Raw genomic sequence first — 21,564 nt, forward strand, 5'->3', positions numbered from 1 at the left:
AACATACATATGAATCCCAAAACAATAAAAATTTCATCAATTTTCTCATTTGAAGGGACCTCAGAACAATAAGAATACTCAGAACAATATTTGTTTTGGCTTCTTTTGAGACAGGGTCTTGCTACTGAAGCCAGGCTGGCTTCAACTGTCACTCTTCCTGCTCCAGCCTCCTGAGAGCTGGAATTACAGGTGTTTCCAATGTGATTAAATACCTCTTTTTGCCACCCCAACCATCAAGAGGATACGCCTTAATGTCTATGGGGACGCTGAGTACTCCAGGGGGATGCTGAAGCTGTCTGGGGAGCTGGGACCTGAAGCTTCTGCACCATGCATCTAGCCCTGCCTGACTTCTACCCTTACTTTGGTGCTATAATTCTGAATGCAATCCATCACTGAACCCAAAGTCACTAAGGGAAGATAGAGAGGGGCCTGCATTATTTTTAATAGTTCCTTCTTCCATAGATACGGAAGGCAGGCGTGTACACAGTGAGTGTGAACTGAGGAGGTTCACCAGACCTGATGGACACCTAGCTACAACACAGGGCATGCGTGTCATACATAACAACAGTACGGCACCAAGAAATGGACATGGAATTTGTCAGTAAGAACAAAGTCATAATAGACACAAGCTTTCCCTGCTAACAGAGGCATAGCACCCTCTCCCTCCATCTTCCTTCCTACACATACTGTTGGACTACTGGATGTTATCACATACAAGTCCTTTACTACTGTTTCCACACCGGTCAGCTACTAACACTGGGCTCCCAACAGACTGCTCCCAGGTCCGCTCAGCTTGTCATTTAACTGTACCTGCAATCTTTATGGCTACGGGATCCTCTGACACTGGAACAAGCCCTTCTTTGACTTCCATCTGTTTTTCAGAGGCCAGGGGGGATGGGAGAGGGGGGGGAACACTTAGTTTCGACATATGCCATGGGTGAGGAGGAAGAGGGCTTAGAATCATGAAAGAGGCTAGCCCAGGACTTTGCAGGCTGGCTAATGGGAATGGCGCCAGAGGCAGAGAGCGCAATTTCGGCAGGAGGTGACTGGCTCTCAGGCTTCGCAGGGTCAAGGTCTACACCCTCGTCAGTATGCAGTTCTACCCCGTTGGCAGCAGTGTCCTCGCCCAGGGATTCAAGCTTTTTTTTCCATTAGTAACTGCGAGGTTGTCAGTAGTATCAGTGCCAATGTAGGGCTGTGTCCCAGCTGTCCTTAGCAGGCTGTCTGCAGGAAGGCAGGGCTGCTCAAAGTCAGTTTCATGGCAGCCCTCACGCAGCCCTGCAGTCCTGGCATCACTGCCCAGTGTCCTGGGGAAAGGACTATCAGGGATAGGATCACTGATGAAGTCCATGGGAGTCTGAGGGCTATCACAAGTCCTGGGCATGACTGACGGGAGCGTGTCCACCATGAACTCAGCATCCTCCACACCCTCGCTGTTCGTGCCCACTGAAGTGGCATGGCCATTGACTAGGGCATCTGGGGAAGCACTGTCCTCACTACCATCCTTCAGATAACTGTAGTACCCAGGGGGCCGCTTCTTCTTTTTTTTCCGCTCCCTTTGACCAAGACCACTGGCACCACTGTCATTCTCCAAGGTCTTGGCCTCTGTGTTAGAGTTGCTTTTTAGAGCCAACGCTGAGGTCGGGTACTGGTCAATGGAGCTGTAGGTCTCCTCTTTTTCTATAGCATCAGAGGTCTTTTTGGAAGTCGTACAACCAAAAATAAATTCAGGTGCCTGGGGGTTCAAGGTGCTTGAAATACTGTAGCTAGGGTTTCTAGGCAGGCCCTCACTAGGTTCGATGACTTCATCTAAGCCAAGCTCGATCCTCTGATGTTCTTGTACATCTGGCAGTTCATCTTCAGCCTGTATGCTACATAGAGTCCCACTGTATGGAGGGAGCTCAGCTGAAGAGCGGGGAGTCACAAAAAACTGAATTCATCAGGGCTGAAATCGCCAAAAATATACTGTGGGTCGTGGAGGGCCATGGCGGCCCATCTCCAATTTATATCTATTTCTATACAAAATATGAAGATTCTACTTTGTGAGTGGATTTGTAATCTGTTCATTTTGACTCCTTTTTTTTTCTGGCTTAGAACTAAGCTTCATTTTGACTCGATATGCAAAATTAAAAACCTTTTCCAACTAGCATTGTGAACAAAACACTTAGTTAACATTATATATATAGATATAGATATATAGAGCTATATATAAGTTAATCATGAATACATTCTGAAACCAATATGTATTTAGCTAAGTACCACAAAAATATTTATGTATAAAACCAGTTTTTAAACTGTTAAGCTAACTAAATGAATTAATGAATGCTATTATAATATCTAAATATAGATAATATATTATATAATACAAAATATTGGATGATCAAAGATTTCAAGTTATGGAATACATACATATATACATGTGTCTATATATCTGTACATATGTATGTGTATATATATGTATATATATATATATGTATATGTGTATATATGTGCATAGGTATATGTACTTATATGTATGTAAAGAAGATAAAACCTCTGCAATCATTGTTTAGCTTTTATATTACTCTTATCATGTTCTGGTATTTAAATTCTAACAAAACATGCATTTTTAAACATGAAAATGTAGAAAATAGCTATAATCCAGATATATGGGACTCACTCAGGGGAGAATACTGCAATTAAAAACTCATATTCTGCCTTTCTGCTTCCTAATAGATATCCACATTTTCTGTTTATTTAACTAGATTTTTGTGAAGAAAATTCTGATTTTTTTCCTGTCTAGTTCACTGTATTTTAATACCACAGATTATTTATTTATATTTTACATTTAATATATTTTGACTTGCTTCCCCCTTGCTCAATTTCTACTTGTCTATTCATCCAAGTTCATGTTTTTTATAACTCTCTCAAATAAGAAAAAGCAATAAGGTAAATCAAAACAAATAAACAAAAGATCCAATAATACATAATCAAAACCAAAATAAAGTAGAAGTGAACAAAAAACAAACTAAACATACATGGATCTCTTTTGTTTGGGACAACTCCTCCTGAACATGAAGGAAATTGATTTGGAATTGCACAGCATTTATAATCACAAATAACTTCTTGATTGACATTGGATTCGTGTCTCCCCTTCACAGAGCTGAGATTTTTTTAATCTGGTTTAAACCTGTGCAGATCTTGTGCATACTCCTACATTTTCTGTGGGTTCATATGTGCCTGCATCCTGTTATGTCTGGAAGTTCCTATTGCCCCGGATTCATCCATCAGCTCTAGCTCTTGCAATCTTTCTTCTTATTCTTCAACAGTGCTTCCTGGGGTCTCAAAGGAGGAGCTTGAAAGAGAGAAACATTCCATGTTGGCCTGAGTGCTCTGAGGACTCACAGTTCATATGTAGGCTGTGTTAACTACCACCTACATATAAGAAGAGGCTTGTCTGGTGAGGAATAAATGCTACTCTAAAATATCTCTCTCTTTCTCTCTCTCAATGTCTCTGTCTATCTCTGTCTCTGTGTGTGTGTGTGTGCCTTCTGAAGCTAGAAAGTCAGTCATTGATTCCCTTGGAGCTATATACCTTTAAGAGATGAAATATATCTCCATCTCCAAGACAATAGAATTGTTTAAAACATAAATACCACATTCATTTGTAAGTGGATGCAACATACAAACCAAGTATATCCATTTTAATAATCTTAATCTGGAATACACAACGAACTTTGTTGGTAAATACTTTGAAATATGCCAGGCAGTGGTGGCACTGCCTTTAATCCCAGCACTTGGGAGGCAGAGACAGGTAGATTTCTGAATTTGAGGCCAGCCTGGTCTACAGAGTGATTTCCAGAACACCCAGGGTTACATAGAGAAACACTGTCTCGAAAAACCAAAAAAAAAAAAAAAAAAAAGGCAAACACTTTGAAATAGTATGGTAGAATGGTACGTGGTACTCTTGGAAGTAAAATAAGTGTGAGTGCAGAGTAAAGCTAACTAGAAAAGTCTACTGTCTAGTTGCTAATTACTTGAATCTGATGCCAGCCATCTGTTTGTATTTCCTCATGTGTTTAGTAGTGGTTTTGGAGTGGGGCCCAAAGGCCAAAGCCTACTGACAATGTCTTGCCATGAACTACTTTGTTCCTTCCCAGTATTTAAGAAGCATCTAAGTCTCTGAGTTTAACACTTTCTTCAGGAAGTTCTTGGCCAGTTTCTATGTTCTACATCATCTTTTCTGTCTCAGTGCTCTGTTTTCCAGCTACTTCATTCTGTGGGAATCTTTGTGATTCTTCTTTCTTTGTCACTGCATATATATATTTACAGTTCTCTGTTTGTTGTTACAATAGGCAGGATAGCATGGGGATCATAGGATATTTCCCATGGGCTGACATCAGGGGGTAATGAAATTTGAGTGTATTTTATGATTAAGAGGAATTTCTTTGGATTTAAGAATAATCTCCAAATGCATAAATAGCAGTGATTAATCAAAGTCAGCTTCATTATTTTTCAAACTGTTTCTAATTCATTAAGCTCTTTAGATACTTTACTATTGAATAATCTTAGAGATGAAAGAGAATTATTATGTGCTTTTGTGTTCATTAAATATGACACATAAATGACATTGAACACCACCAGGAAATACTTTCTTCATCCTAAATGAGGAATGAAAGCTTGTGAAGTTACAAGCCTGAATGAGGTGTAGAAGATGATTGCTCTCAAAGCAGGGGGTGCTAATCTTGTAGAAATGCCTTTTCCCTGGCATTGTTATTGATGCCACACAGAGTGACTGATGGGAAATTAACCATTTTTTTTCATAATGGTCTCAAGCATTAGGGAGAACATACTGACAAGGTCTTCTTCTCAAAGTACAAACTGGGACAGAAATGCAAACACTGCTATTCCTTTTTCTTTCCTTCAGAACTCCAAATATATCTCTGATTTGTTTTACTAACTATAATATCAAAAACCTTTAATATAGAGGATAAAACATTTATTGATTCTTCTGATGACAACATTTCTAGTCATTAAGTTATGTGATTTCCACTGACACGCTCCATTAATATAATCTTAATTATATGTTTCAAGTGGTTATCTTGTATACTACAAATGAACCCTACTATCATTTGGTGGCTTGTTAGAAGCTTCTCATGGATCCAGCAAGGTGTATTTAACATTATCTATATGGACAAATGTTCCCCATAAAGTAGCTACTTCTCGCACTGAATGTTCTCTAAATTTTAAAATCTAATTCAGATTGCAAAGACTGTGGATGTATTGGAATGTCTAAAGTCCAGAGGCTAGTTGCCTGTGTTTGAGGTTGTTGTTGAATTTTATTTGTATAATAGACATACATAAATGAAAACCATGGTTTATTTGCCATAAATATTTTTATTATCAAAACTTAAATATAAAGCTTTTTATGAAACCTAGAATATATATAAAATAATGTATATGTATGTGTGTGTGTGTGTGTCTTTTCTATAATACTTTTGTCAAATTTTCATTTCATGGTGATAATTACAGAAAATATTACCAAAAAGAAAACGTACAATTTGAAATCTCAGTTTTGAAAGCCTATCTCTGCACATGTGTGTACAGTCCATCTATTCTTTACTTTCCTATATCATTTGTGTTTTACCAGATAGGCATGGAAGTACTCATGAAATTAAAGTTGTTAAATTGGCCTAGCTTTTTGCTCATGAATAATCATTTTAAGGGCAATAGTCCAGTCTCAAACTATATCCAACAGTCCAAGTAACCTTGGCCAAATGTCAATATACCAACTACAGAAAAGAAAACGTGGGGGGAAAGGTAGGATGTTTGTTCAGTGTGATCATGTTGGGGAATCATGTATAAGTGTCTATTGTTTGTAGATCTCTCTTTAGTTATATTGAGATTTTAAATTTAAAAATTTAAAAATATTTCTACTAAGGTGAAATATACATAACATACAGATCCAGTCCATATGATCTCTGTTTTAATTCTACTTTTAAAATTGAAAGTAGATTTATTTTCTCATTAAATATATACTGATGGTGGTTATGTTAGTCAGGGTTCCTATTCCTACACAAACATCATGACCAAGAGCAAGTTGGGGAGGAAAGGGCTTATTCAACTTATACTTCCACAGGGCTGTTGATCACCAAAGGAAGTCAGGAGCTGATGCAGAGGCCATGGGGGCATATTACTTACTGGCTTGCTTCCCTTGGTTTGTTCAGCTTGCTTTCTTATAGAACCCAAGAATACCATACAGAAGATGGTACCACCCACAAGGAGCTCTCCTCCCTTGATCACTAATTGAGATAATGCCTTATAGCTGGATATCATGGAAGCATTTCCTTACCTGAAGCTCCTTTCTCTGTGATAACTCCAGCCTGTGTCAAGTCAACACATAAAACCAGCCAGTACAATTGACCCCTTGCCAACTTGACACACAAACACATTACTATTAAGCTTTAACCCTTACTTTCTTGTTCATCCCCAAGATCTAAATAACTTTAAAAGTCCCACAGTCATTGCAAATTCTTAAAATTTCAATCCCTTTAAAATATCCAATCTCTTTTAAAATTCAAAGTCTTTTTACAATTAAAAGTCTCTTAAATGTGGGCTCCACTAAAGTACTTTCTTCCTTCAAGAGAGAAAAATATCAGGGCACAGTCACAATCAAAAGCAAAATTAAACTCCAATTGTCTGATGTCTGAGATCCACTCATGATCTTCTGGATTCCTCCAAGAGCTTGGGTCACTTCTCCAGTTCTGTCCTTTGTAGGACATACCTTGTCTTTTAGTTTCCAGATGCCTATACTCCACAGCTGCTGTTGTTCTTGGCGGTCATTCATGGTACTGGCATCTCTAAAACACTGCTCTCTTCCACTGTAGCTAAGCTTCACCCATAGCCTCTTATAGGCTCACTTCATGGTACCAAGCCTCATCTTCTTTTCATGACCCCTTCAAGTCCTGCATCATCAATTGGAACTAACACCAATGACATTCCATGGCCTCTCATAGTCCAGAGCCTCAGCTTCTCTTCAGGACCCCTTCATGCCTTCAAAACCGGTATACCTGGGTGACTTTTACACATTACCAAGTACTACTAGATATAACCTTGGCTATCTCTGGAACACAGCCTCTTTGTGCTTTCAGAAAACACTTCCCAGAAGATGTTAGCTCCATGATGCTGGTTTCTTCTTAAACACCACTAATTTCTTAGCTCTAGCTAACCAGCATCCCAGTAATGCAAAGGTTTCACTTTAGTAGTTCTGGTATCTTGTTAGTCACACCTGATTATTTAGCCCCAGCTAACCAAAACCACAGAATCTTCACAATCAAAACAGCAATGGACATCCTCTTTCTCCACACCAAAAGGTAGACATTTCATTCCTTCTTAAAAGGGGGAATCAAATATCCACGGGAGGAGTTGCCGAGATTAACTATGGAGCAGAGACTGAAGGAAGGGTAAGCCAACCTAAATATAACTATCTCCTGAGAGGCTCTGACAGTATCTGACTGACACAGATGTAGAGGCTCACAGCCATCCATCGAACTGAGTGCAGGGTCCCCAGTGAAGGAATTAGAGAAAAGACCAATGGAGCTGAGGGGTTTGTAGCCCCTTAGGACGAACAACAACATGAACTAACTAGTACCCCCTTGAGCTCCTAGGGTCTCAACCACCAATCAAGGTCTGCACATAGAGGGGTCTGATTGTTCAAGCAGCATGTGTATGGTAGAGGATTGCAAAATCGATCATCAATAGGAGGAGAGGACCTCGGCCCTGTGAAGGTTCTGTGCCCCAGTGTAGGGGAATGCCAGGGTCAGAAAGTGGGAGAGGGCGGGGTGGCAGGCATGGGGAGGGGGGAGGCAACAGGGGTTTGTTTTTGTTTGTTTTTTTTGTTTTTTGGAGGGGAAACTGGGAATGGAGAAATTCGCATATAAATAAAGAAGAAAAAAAAAAGAAAAGAAAAAAAAAACAGCAATGGTCCTGATAAAATTCTCCATCTTCTGCTGTAGACCCCCTCCGCAAAGCCCGGACAGTAAACGCAGCGCTGCCCACCTGTTAAACAGAACCAGTTACATTCAGAAGCTCCACCCCCATTGAGCAAGAAAGAAGTAACTGATTGGACTGTTACACTGACGTAGTTTGGGGGAAGGGTTTTGCCCCAGGTATTTTACCTGTTGCGGGAACAAAGGAATTATTATTAAATTCAAGAAGACTGAGTGACCAGACCTCGTGTCGTCTAATGTTTTATTTTTCCACATGGGTACGGTCCAGTATGGCTAGCCTTTCTCTTCTATCTCTTTCAAACTCTTCCTATTTATTACTCCTATTACCAGAAGAACCCTTTATTTTATTTACGTTGGCGCTGGCTGCCAACATTCTTCACTGTTGTCAACATTATCTTCCAAGCTCCTATAGAATATCCCACAGAGCTCTTAACATCCCAAAGGCTCTTCTAGCTCAAAGTTCCAAAGTCCTTCCACAGTCCTCCCCAAAACATGGTCAGGTTGTCACAGGAATACCCCACTGTACTGGTACCAATTTGTCTTAGTCAGGGTTTCTATTCCCGCATAAAACATCATGACCAAGAAGCAAGTTGGGGAGGAAAGGGTTTATTTGGCTTACAATTTCCACATTGCTGTTGATTACCAAAGGAAGTCATGACTGGAACTCAAGCATGTCAGGAAACAGGAGCTGATGCAGAGCCCATGGGGAGAGGCTTGCTTCCCCATGCTTTCTCAGCTTGCTTTCTTACAGAACCCAAAACTAGCACCACAGGGATGGCACTACCCACAAGGGCCCTCCCTGCTTTATCACTAATTGAGAAAATGCCTTACAATTGGATCTCATGGAGGCATTTCCTCCCCTGAAGCTCCTTTCTCTGTGATAACTGTACCTTGTGTCAAGTTGACCCACACCCAGCCAGTCCAGTGGTATTCCATCCCCCAAGTCCTCCCAGAAGCTCCTCATCTCTACTTCCATTCAAAATCCATATCCTTTCTTTCTCTTTCTCATTGAAAAACCCATGAATACTTTTTTGAAAAATAGTGATAAAATAAGAACTGGAATGGGATAAAACAAATAGAAAAAATGCCAAAGGAAAGATATAAGAAACACAGATACACAGAAACATACAGAGAAATCTCATAAAACACAGAAGTAGAAAACATAGTATATAAACAAATAACACGCAAGGAAATAAATACCTCCAAATATGCTATTGAGTTCAGTTTATGTTGACTATCTACCAGTAGGCGTGAGGTCTGCCCGCCATTAACTTTTTTTTTTTAACCAGTGAGACTCCCTTGGAGAACATTGATTTTTCTTTTGGGAGTAGAAGATGAGACAGAATAAGAAGAGGTGATGGATGCCAAGGGAACATGGCCTTCTAAACACAGCAGGACCCACGACTGATGCACATATAAAATTACAGAGACTATGGTAGCATTCACAGAGCCCGCAGAGGTCTGGTCCAGATGGGGTTGCCAATCTGGAGATGGAAGTAAACTTTAGCCCTACCCATAACCCAGAATCCATTTTCAATCTGTTGTTTCTTTATGTCTCAAAATAAATGTTTGAGAATATAAATATTTTAAGAGATTTTAGTTCTGGCTGCATGGTACAGTTTTCCTCTTCTCTGAGACAGTGACTCTTCATTCAAGTATCAAAATGATTGAAAGGATTTTATCATTTTTTAAAACATTAGGATTTTTAAAATGAACAAAAAGTTTATCAGGTCTATATCTTGGAAGGTATGGGATATAATAATTGATTTATAATTTGAAATTTCAAAATGAAGAAAGATTAACGGAGATTATGTAAAGTATAGGCAGGACCACTTCCAAGTCTATTCTGGGTACACATTGGGTTTCACTTTGAGTTGGGATGAGATGGGATGAAGATGAAATTTGGTAAGAATTATAACATTATGTTAGTCATAGTCAGCCGTTAGATTATCTTACATGATAAATAACATATCTCATTCTTCATATTTCCATCAACCTCTTAATTCAATTCACATGAAAAGGTAGTTAATATCCTTGGATCGTTAACTTTTCCCAACTATTTGACTACGTGAGTTTACTGCATGAAAGAACTTTCATAGAAATCATATATTTGATTTACTTCAAGTTACCACAGAATTTTAATAAATTAGTAGACTTCGTCTCTATCTTTGTTGAAGAAGATTGAAAATGTCATTACCATTACTATCCGTTGGAGCAAAATTTCCAACTTTTCCTCCATATAGCCACAAAATCATGTAACAGAACAAGTGCATAGACATCGATAGCCCATGGGAGTATATGCATTATCAATTTGACCTAGATTAGAAATGTTAGGCATAAGAGTTCTGAATGTTAATACATACAGATATATCCATACAGCAATTCTGAGGAAGACTACATCCATAAGACCTCATTTATTCATCATGAGAAGTTGTAGTATTTCAAAAGTTATGTTCTTAAAGTGTGCAAAAAGTTATTTTTCTAAAATGTCTCTATAAAATTGTCACCATCAAGGTTGGTTCACGACTACCATAAGTATATTATTCTAATGATAACTTAATAGCAGAAAGTATTTTGAAGATTTTTAAAGCAATTTTACCAATTTTAACATTAGCACCACAACCTAGAACAAAACCCATGCTTGTGTCTCTTTGAGCCAATTAGAGAGTCTCTTGTGTGTTCTCAGACTTGTTCTCAGGTGGTAAGATCAACAAGGTAACTTTGCCAAACTGAAAAAAATATACACTAGACATGGTACCAACGTAAATTATTTTACTGGAGTTAGTTCATTCTAAATTTAATGACTAATGAAAATTAGAGAATAGTTGTATTAAACAAAAGACATTGCTAAGAAATTTGTGGAATAAAGATTGTAGTCGTTTTTCCAAATATCTTACTGCTTTCAAAACATTTCCAGCTCATGGACATTGTTCTGATAGGTGTGTGTTTTCCCTGGCAGTGTTATCCTGTGACATACTGACCATGTCTCATTCAGACAATGATACATTTTTTTTAATTCAATCTAAATGGAGGAAGATAACAGCAAATTAAAAATCTTAAAATTCTATACATGGTACTAATTGGAACTGGACATTTGGGGTTTAATAGGAAATAGTCTGTATTTCATGATTAATATATTTACTTTTACTCAATGAATATATACAGGTTTATAATGAGCTTTATGAGTATTCTCTTTATTATGCCATTAATCATTTTATAAATACTACTTTGGGTATGAAATTGAAAGTAGACCTTGTATACTATGAATTTTTTCATGTCATATTTATTTTATAATTTTAGAAACTCAATTGTATTGGGCTGAACCAAATTTCCATTTGCAAGTGGTAGTAATGTGTAAAGTGGGCATTCCCTCACACTGGGAGGCCATGGAAGAGAGAGACAGCCAAACGAGTACCCTGGGCCCATAGCAGGTGCTATGAAGATGAGTGGAAATGTGATAGAGAGATGGGAAGAGGGGACTAAGTTGTGGAAAGAGAAAGCAAGGCTAACTATCTGTGTTACAGAGAGAGGTGGAACAGGAGATACTACGAAGTTGAGGAATCGGCAGATATGAGGCGCCATCCCGATTTCTGTGCTTATGTCTGTGGCCTGTGTTGCCACCAAAAGTAATCCAGGTGTCAGTGGTATGGGCTACTTCCGGACACCCCTAGAAGCCATGTTGGCAAGGAAGGTCCTATTGCAGTCAGAGTCTGTGTTGAAGTCTGAAGTTATGCTATCACCAATAGCTAGACCAATGTCCCTGGTCTGGGCTGCTGGCTGAGGTCATGTTAATGTGCATGCACTGGGTTGAGATGGCCCCACCACTTCCTGTGGCAAGAGAACTGGTCAGGCCCTTTGTGGTGGAAGCTTAGGAGAGCTGGCTCTCCTCTCACTTCAGTAGCCTGAGAGAGCTGGCTCTGGTGGCATGCGTGCAAGAGAGATGCCACCAGCTATGGGCCTGAGAGTAGGAAAACTGTCCACAGGCCTTGCCTGGGCAATGCCAGAGAGCCGACTCTGGGGGTATCGGCACTGCTCATCTTATCCATAATCCCAGATCCAGAGCGCCTTGTTATCCCACTCCAACATCCACCCCATCTATGAACGTCTGAAGCTAGTGAAGAGGGCAGTTCTTCAGATCCAAATCGACAGCATCTCCACGACAAAGGGCAACAGTAGGATTTCCCAGATGAGTCCCAGTGCGGATCCGGTACTGATGGTGTTGCAGAAGCTAGAGGCCTCAAACTAGACCAATGACACCTAGCAACGAACAAGCAACTCCCGGGAGAGAGGGAGGAAGGTTTTACAGGCAGAGGACAGATAGGAAGGGACAAGGAGGTGAGGGGATCGAGGTCTGTGATGTGAGATTCACAAAGAATATAAAACTAAAAGGCAACAAACTTCCATTATCAGGCCTTCTCCTACTTGAATATTAAACTCACAGTGTACACAGCTAACACGAGTGCCTAAAATAAAGCTGTGGGCATGCTGGTAGCCACAGCAAGACTCAAGGCATCCCAGGAGGGAGCTACCCACTCCTTCCCCCCCTTGACTCAAGGCATCTCAGGAGGGAGCTACCCACTCTTTCCCCCTCTTGACTCAAGGCATCCCAGGAAGGAGCTACTCACTCCTTCTCCCACTTGACTCAAGGCATCCCAGGAAGCTACTCACTCCTTCCCCCTCTTGATTCAAGGCATCCCAGGAGGGAGCTACCCACTCCTTCCCCCGCTTGACCCCTTGACCATGCTGATTCTCCACATGGATTCCCAGGACTCAAAATAAAACCAGGTATGTTACTGACACTAGAACCTTTCTCCTTCAAAGCAACACAAAAACTGTTATATTCCACATTTCATAGTGACCATGTCCAACATTTTAGAAGAATAAAAAGTACCCATCCAGGCCAGAAAAGATGTCCATTAATGGCTCTCAATATTCCCAAAGCTACAGACTTTTAATACAGTTTCTCTTGTGGTGAGTACCCCCAACCATAAAATCATTTTGTTGCTACTTAATAACTGTGGTTGCACTATTGTTAGGAATAGCAATCCATCTGATATGTGATGCTCAAAAGCGGTTCTACCCACTGGTTGAGAACCACTAGCCCATATACTCCTCATTGGGCACCTTACTGTCAGTGAAAACATAAACTTTAAACTTCATTCAATCATTTTGCTACACAATTGTCCATTGTCCGTTGAATTTAATCTCGTTTTTGTTTGTTTGTTTGTTTGTTTGTTTTTTATTTGCTTTTCTTTGTTTGAGAAAAAGGTTTCTCTGTGTACCCCTGGCTGCCCTAGAACTGGTTCTGTAGAACAGACTGACCTAGAACTCAGAGATATGCCTGGCACCAGGGATCTCTTCTCTCTTTATTCATCAGTTTTTAGTAACTTATCTTTGCATTAAAAGTCAAATTATTAAATGAAGGTGATGTCTGTCAGCAGTTCTGAACTGCATTATGCTTGACATTACTAGCTGTTAAATTATTTTACTATTAACAATGTGTTCATATAATTGTTGAAAGTTTACATATTTTAAAAATTGATTGTTGTAAGAACCTTATATATCTTTGATCACTAATAAATAAAATGACAGTAGTTATTGGCAGTATAGCTGATGACTAAAATGACTGATACCTTAAAAAAATTACCTTATATATTGATTTGTGGGACTTTTATTCTTATAAGATACTTATAGGAGTATTAATTATATGATGCTCATACAGAGAAATATTTATGTATTTTGTAAAACTACAATTGAATAGCAAAACTTTCCAGCTTGAAAATATGCAAATTATATAACAAGATGTTTATCAATGAAAATATTTTTAACACTAATATTAGTGTTAATGATCACAATAGAACAAATGGTAGAAAGATGGTGAGCAGACTCACACGTCTGAGTCATATTTTTTTTCACAGTGCTAATGAAGCTGTCAGGGTCACTGAGGACGGTTATCTGTATACATTATTATTTATTTGCATTACCTGCTGAGTTTGTATTCTTTAGAGACCTGCCATATTACTACTTAAGCTGCTTAAATCACACAAACACCATTTATAAAATCACGGTCAACCTGAAGATAAATAATCCTTCATCTCATGATAGATACCTTTAATGTTAATTACTCAGATAAAACTAGTGTCATTAAAAAACATGTTATATATTATACTACCAAATCCCTTCATTAAATTCTATTAACACAATTAATAAGCAATTCATCCAGAGAGTAGCTCTCTTTATCACTGGTTTACTTTGAATTACTAAACAATGCCCAGAGTATAGGCCCCATATGAATTTCAAATACCATCTATTTATTTAGCTAATAAACAATTAATCAGCTATAAACACAGGATATAACACCTTTTGTGCTTCTGAAAAAGAAAAACATCCAGTATTTGACTTTCAAGGCCAATAGAGTTTTCTAGGCTTAAGCTCTACCAGTAAAACATTCTAAGGTATAAAAATGGAAAATAAACTCAAAGGTCAACTTGATAATAATCTTTATCTTCCTCGGATATTCTGAGTTAATGAAGCCAGATGTTTGTGCCATTGTTTCCTTTGCAACTTTGAATCTTAGTTCATATGCTATCTTCTAGCCCCTGCTGACAGACTAGGAATATCACTATACCTGAACAATAATGCATTCAAGCTTATGCCATATGGAATATCTAGACTTTTTGGTACTTCTCCTCCCATATCATTCCTTCTTTAAAATACTGTTACTTCTTGTACAGACCAAACCAATATCGTAGGCAAACACTCACAAAAAAATGTTGGAAACAGTTCATAATCATTGTGATATTTCCATTAGATACTACTTTCTACCCAATAGTGGTTAATTTCTAAAACTTCAGCAATTTCACCTCACTTCCTGAAAAGACTCTATTAAGAAGACTAAAATAGAGACAGAGTTTAATGTCCATAATTGCAATTTTACTTTCACAACAAAGAAAACAGATTCCCATCAGAGTTACCCCGGTGACTTGTTTCTGACAGTCTTCGTATTGTCCTGGACTATTTCCATACTGAGATAATTTACTATTGGTGCAGTTTTAAGCAGCATATGACACCACTGAGACCAACACACTGACTTAGACAAAGAATGCTACTGTGTTATCGTTGCTTAAAAACCTCTTGCAGTTGCATGTTTAAATTAAATTGAAGCTTGATTTCCATGAAAAGTTAAAAATCTAATTTATACCTATGTAGTCATATCTTTTTGGAAATTATATATAGAGAAATACACATGATTTGATAATATGGCCATTTCTAGAACCCCAAACAGCATGTATTATAAAACATTTTGTATTTAATTGAACAAAAAAATCTGTTCAATGACACAGAAACATTTGGAATATTTAAAAAACAGTTCAAGATTTTTGAACAGTTGAGACAGGGAGCCCAAAACGAATAGCTTCAGTTTTGCTTTAAGAACCAACCACATATTCTTTCAGTAAAATGTGAAGTTGTCAATTAACCTTCCTACTTGTACCAGAAGACTCTATACTTTTCAATCATATGGTCATCCTGTTATGAAATCCACATGAAGAGACAATGTCAATGACAGCTGATTTCTGTCTCTGACGTTAACTCATTCACGGCACAGTTAAAATGTGTCATCTGGATGCCACCTGACAGAGGTTTTTTTTTTTTTGTTTTTCTAAGTCTTAGATAACTTTTCTCCTGCTATGATAAAACACTGTGACCAAGGCACTGTACAAAGCATGCATTTAATAGCCTGCTTACAGATTCAGAGGATTCGAGTCCATGGCTGTCACTGTGGTTAACAGGGAGGCAGGCAGGATGTCATGGCACTAGAGCTGTTACTGACTACTTATATCATGGGATACAACCAGAGGCTCTGGCAGCTAAGTGGGAATTATTTGGCCATTGAGCCTTCAGAGTGAGACCCAAGCGATGCACCTTTCCCAACAAAGTTATACTCCTAATATTTCCTAAATGTTTCACAAAATCGGAACCATGTATTTATGTATATGAGGCTACGCTAGCTGCTTTCAATGAAACAATTACAATCAGCAGTTTTGTAGCATAAAAACAAACAAACAAACAACAAAACAAAAAACAGAGCTTTGGGGAACATTATTTGCTTAATTTATTCTCCTATACTACTACTTATTCACAGTGTAATTTTTATTGATTTTATATAGAAAATCCCTGTGTAATATGAAGGACTACAAAAATATAAAAGATGAAGTGGGGGACATTGTTCTATTTGCTAAAAGTATAGATTGATTTCATGTTATATTTCTATTATGTTTATAATTTATAATTATTGTTAATGGATTATGGAAATATGTACATAACATCTGCCATTGCTGGGCATAGCATGCATATTTCTATATTGTATAATATGAATAATTATATATAACATATGTAATAATTATAATAATATAATGTAATGTTCATATAATAATTATATAATTATATATAAATTATATATATGTACATATACATACATATATATATATATGTTCATCTCAATATATATCACTGAAAATGGTTTAAGGTTATGAGTACAACTTTCTCCACACAAATGTTAGGTTAAATAAGAACTAAGCAGATTTTTGGCAACATTGCTTAAAAGAATTACAAGTATATTGCTGAGGATTTTTGCAATAGTCTATTGTGTACTGTGTTTGAAGCTTGAATATTTTCTGGCCTAAATATGTTTGCCAGTTATAGTTCTGTTCCTAAACCCAGATTCTCAATTATACTTTGAGACCTTCCTGTGAGTAAACAATACAACATTCATTCTCATTGAAGGAACTCAAACCTTTGTCTTAACGAAAAATCACTGCAAGCGTAGAAAGAAAGAAGAGAGACAGAAACAGTCGTTTCTTCAGCTTGCAGCACGAGCAAATGTCTAGACTGAACAGTACAAATTTATGGAGAGAAGACAAAAGCTCTGTTCACAGGAAAAAGTTAGGTAGATGAGAGAGGTATGCAGATATAGAGTTTAAGACAATTGTGAAATTAAAGAGCTCTGTCTCATATTCAGCATAATGTTAAACTTTGTGTTGCTGAAGGTAAATATTAAATGTAAGATTAATAAGTATTTTAGGAAACTGAGTGTGGAACTAAAGAATGTTCTTGTATAGGTTGGGTTTATGACTGATTGGTTCTTTTCTTAAAGCTAGAGGTTTCTCGCATTCCCCCAACCCCCACCCCCAATAGTGGCATATTTATAGCCATTCTCCCAGGCCTCTGGGCTTCTCTCCTGTCTCCCTATACCCAGTCCCCATCCCCCATTGCCTCACACCTCTGTTCAATTCCATGACCATCTCCATTTGTCTCCTTCCATATCTGATCCTGCACCACTTTTCCTCTCCCTCCCCTCCCCAGGTGCCTTCCTCTCTCTGACTCTTTATATTATTTTCCCCTCTTCTAAATGAGATTGAGACATCCTCACTTGGGCCTTCTTTCATGTTTAACTTCTTAGATTCTGTGGGCTGTATTATCAGTAATCTGTAGTTTCTGACTAATATCTACTTACCAGTTAGTACATATCATGCATGTCCTTTTGAGTCTCAGTTACTTCACTCGGGATGACATGTTTGAGCTCCATCTATTTGCCTGTAAAATTCATGATGTTTTCATTTTAAAAAGCTGAATAATATTCCATTGTGTAAATGAACCACATTTTCTGTATCCATTCTTTGGTTGAGGGATCTGGGTTTATTTTTTTTTCAGTTTCTCTCTATTGTGAATAAGGCTGCTATGGCCATAGTAGTCTTTGTGATATGAGAAAACAGTACAATTTGTCAGGCATTGGGTCAAATGGAAGGGAAGTTTGTTTTCTACACAAATTGTTTTAAGTTTTCATTTAGATATCTGCAGATCATAACAAGAATTAATGACAGACTGGACATGCCACTAAGTTAGTGAACTTGACTAGAGCATACTAAATTTTTTAGGAAAAAATAACACAGAATAATAAGAAAAATTTAAAAATCATTAATGGTTTGGGAAAGAAGAGTGGCCTGAAGGTTTAATAAACATAACATAGAAGTCTAAACAGAAGCAAAAGTCATAGGGGAGAATATTTGAACAGAAATGACCAAAATTTTATCTGTTTTCATAAAGTGCTCAGTTATACACTTACAAAAGCTTAGAAGCCTTCAAGAACAAATGACAGGAACAAACTATGCTAATGTGCACAGTAATTAAATTCCTTGATGATTGGCAGATTGTAAAAACATCCAGAGAATGTCAGCAACATCAACGGCAAGCAGAGTAGCATGCTCCTCTTGGATGCAGCTCACTTAAAAGAGCAGTCACAGATTAAGAACCCAGGAAAAAGCAATCAAATTTAATGTCATACGTTGTACTGGATTGAAAGAAAATGTGCCCCATAGGCTCATAGACAGGAGTCCTATTATGAGATATGGCCTTGTTTGAGTAAGAGTTACCTTGATAGAGGGAATGTGTCTCTGGGAGGAGCTTTGAGGTCTCAGAAACTCAAATCACATCCCGTGTGTTTCAGTCTATTCCTGCTGCCTACAGATCTAGACATAGAACTCTCAAAAGTCTTTCCAGCACCATGTCTGTCTGTGTGTCATTATGCCTCTTGCCAAAACAATACTGTCTAAACTTCTGAACTGTAAGGCAGCCCCAATTAAATTATAAGACCTCTCATGGTCATGTTGTCTGCAGCAATAGAGACCATTGGCTAAAATATGCATAATGATATTTTATAAGATTAGAAACAAATTAAAAACAAAAACTTGATCTGCAAAGTTCAATGTTTCATTATTCCTTTTCATAGGCATACTGGCAGAAGTATTACAGAGACTCACTAGAAGGAAAATGACAGGAGGAGGCTATTTAGACCAGTGCAAAAGAAAGTAAAGCCTTACAAATAAATACCAAATTGAGAGGGAAAACAAAACATAACTTCAAAGATGGTAGATAAGTTTAGATCTGGGTCAGTATACCACAGAGAATAGTGTCTTGTTGAGTCATATGCTGTTTAGAACAGAGTCTAATTATGTCCACTGAAGCATATTTCAAATCTTAGAAAGGGGATTCCAGCTTAAGGCAGACAAGATGCTTAATTCAGAAGTAGGAAAAGAAATATTCCAATATTAACATCAGACAGCATGGAAGTAGGATGTGTGTGTGTGTGTGTGTGTGTGTGTGTGTGTGTGTGTGTATGCATGCAGGTGTTCATATATGTGTATGTGTGTTCATTTATGTACAGTTGTATGTATGTATACAGTTGCATGTAAGATATATGTGTATATGTATAAAAGTACATATATGTACATGTGTTCTATATGTTTATGCATGTGCACAGTTGTATATGTGAAAGCCAGAAGGACTTTCTCATGTGAGTAGACAGGGATAGGTAATTACTTTAGGCCATAGTGTTAACATGCTCCCATCTCTGGTTTTGATCCCAGCTAATGGAAATGAAACCAAAATGAACAACAATAACCAGAAATCTCCTGTCATGGAATATAGTTCAGTGGTAGAGTTCTTGCTTAGCACATATAACACTTCCACATCATTTCCTTGGTCCATGTAAACAAAATCCAAGTTTATGCAGAGAAGATGATCTTAGAAAGAAATATGAAATAATCAGGCTTATAGGCTGATGACATAATAACTCATCTTATCAGAACAGTGCTATGGTCACCCCAAGTAAGCTTTCTTACAAAACAGTTCATTATTAGGGAATGAATGCTGTAATGTTGCCTTTTCATATCTATTCAAAACATCACTTATGCTTAAGTACTAGTAATTAAAACAAAACAAAAAAATCAAATGAAATCCCCATATATATTACCTTCTGTAAACATTTGTGATATTTTATAAATGTTCCTATAAATACAAATCTAAATCATTTTCATTTAAAATTTGAAATTATTAAATGGTCAAGGAATGATAACAGAGAGTAAGAAAAAGAAGCAGAGTTGGGATGCTGAATCAAAACAAGGTTGATGGGCAGTATCTACTCCATCCATAGCGCTGGGATGCTGACTCAAGACAGAATTGAAGGGTGGTATCTACTCCATCCATAGTGTTGGGATGCTGAATCAAGACAGGGTTGAAGGGCAGTATATACTCCATCCATAGGGCTGGGATGCTGAATCAAGACAAAATTGAAGGGTGGTATCTACTCCATCCATAGTGTTGGGATGCTGAATCAGACTAGATTTGAAAGGTGGTATCTACTCCATCCATGGTGTTCGGATGCTGAATCAGGGTAGATTTTAAGGGTGGTATCTACTCCATCCATAGTGTTGGGATGCTGAATCAGGCTAGATTTGAAGGGTGGTATCTACTCCATCCATGGTGTTGGGATGCTGAATCAGACTAGATTTGAAGGGTGGTATCTACTCCATCCATAGTGTTGGGATGCTGAATCAGACTAGATTTGAAGGGTGGTATCTACTCCATCCATGGTGTTCGGATGCTGAATCAGGGTAGATTTTAAGGGTGGTATCTACTCCATCCATAGTGTTGGGATGCTGAATCAGGCTAGATTTGAAGGGTGGTATCTACTCCATCCATGGTGTTGGGATGCTGAATCAGGCTAGATTTGAAGAGTCCATGTGTGCTTTCCTTCAGGGAAAGAAGGGCTTTTAAAGAATATACATATTGTCTTGGAAACTTTTTATAAGAGTTTCTATTTATGATATTAGATATGTATCAGTTTAAAATCATGACACAACATATTTTAATGTCACATTCTGAGATCTTATGATTTTTCAATAATAATTATAAAAATGGATTAATATGAATATAGTTTTGTTTATATGTTTCTGAAAAATCTATTATAATTATGTTACTTAACATAAAGAGAAATTTCATGTATATTTATTTTATATAACTCCATGTATGATACACACACACACACACACACACACACACACACATACACAATTACTTCCCTTCAACTATTTAAAAGTAGACTTCATTATCCTTTACTTTCTTTTTTTTTTTGAAGGTATTAAAATAATGATTGATGTAATCATTAATTTTCAGTGGTTCCTAAAATTACAGAGGGGAAAACATGACAGGACCCAGTTTGTGTACACAGCTACATATTTCTAATTCATGACACTGAAGCAGGAAATATAGTTAATGACTTACCTAAAAGCCAATAGTTGAATAAACACAAAAGATGCCCCACCATGCCACAGGGGCATGTGTTCTACTCTGTTCATAGTGGCCTCATTTGTGATAGCCAGAAGCTGGAAACAAACTAATATCCCACAACAAAAGAATGGATACAGAAAATGTGGTTCATTTATACAATGGAATACTACTGAGATATTAAGAATTAAGGCTTCCTGACTTTCGATGGCAAATGGATGAAACTGGAAAATATCATCCTGAGTGAGGTAACTCAGACCCAGAAGGATGTGCATGGTATGTACTCACTAATAAGTAGATATTAGCCAAAAAAAAAAAAAAGTACAGAATACCCAAGATACAATCCACAGAATTCAAAAAGGTCACCAAGCTGATGTGTCCAAGTGAGGACTCCTTAATCCTATTTGGGAGAGAGAAGAAAGTAGAGAGGGAGAGAGGGCAGTGCAGAGGTGGG

General features: G+C 37.7%; 1 protein-coding gene across 1 annotated transcript; it reads right to left on the bottom strand.

Annotated features, from left to right (window-relative positions):
* Nucleotides 1-685: 685 nt before the first annotated feature.
* Nucleotides 686-1,986, bottom strand: LOC116089337 (ubiquitin carboxyl-terminal hydrolase 10-like). The gene is given in 4 exon segments (XM_031368946.1): nucleotides 686-907; nucleotides 909-1,145; nucleotides 1,148-1,932; nucleotides 1,935-1,986. Coding segments are annotated over 4 exon segments (1,185 nt in total). The 3' UTR covers nucleotides 686-796.
* Between the last annotated feature and the right edge of the window lie 19,578 nt (nucleotides 1,987-21,564).

Source organism: Mastomys coucha, unplaced genomic scaffold, assembly GCF_008632895.1.
Source record: "Mastomys coucha isolate ucsf_1 unplaced genomic scaffold, UCSF_Mcou_1 pScaffold14, whole genome shotgun sequence".
NCBI classification, from domain to species: Eukaryota; Metazoa; Chordata; class Mammalia; order Rodentia; family Muridae; genus Mastomys; species Mastomys coucha.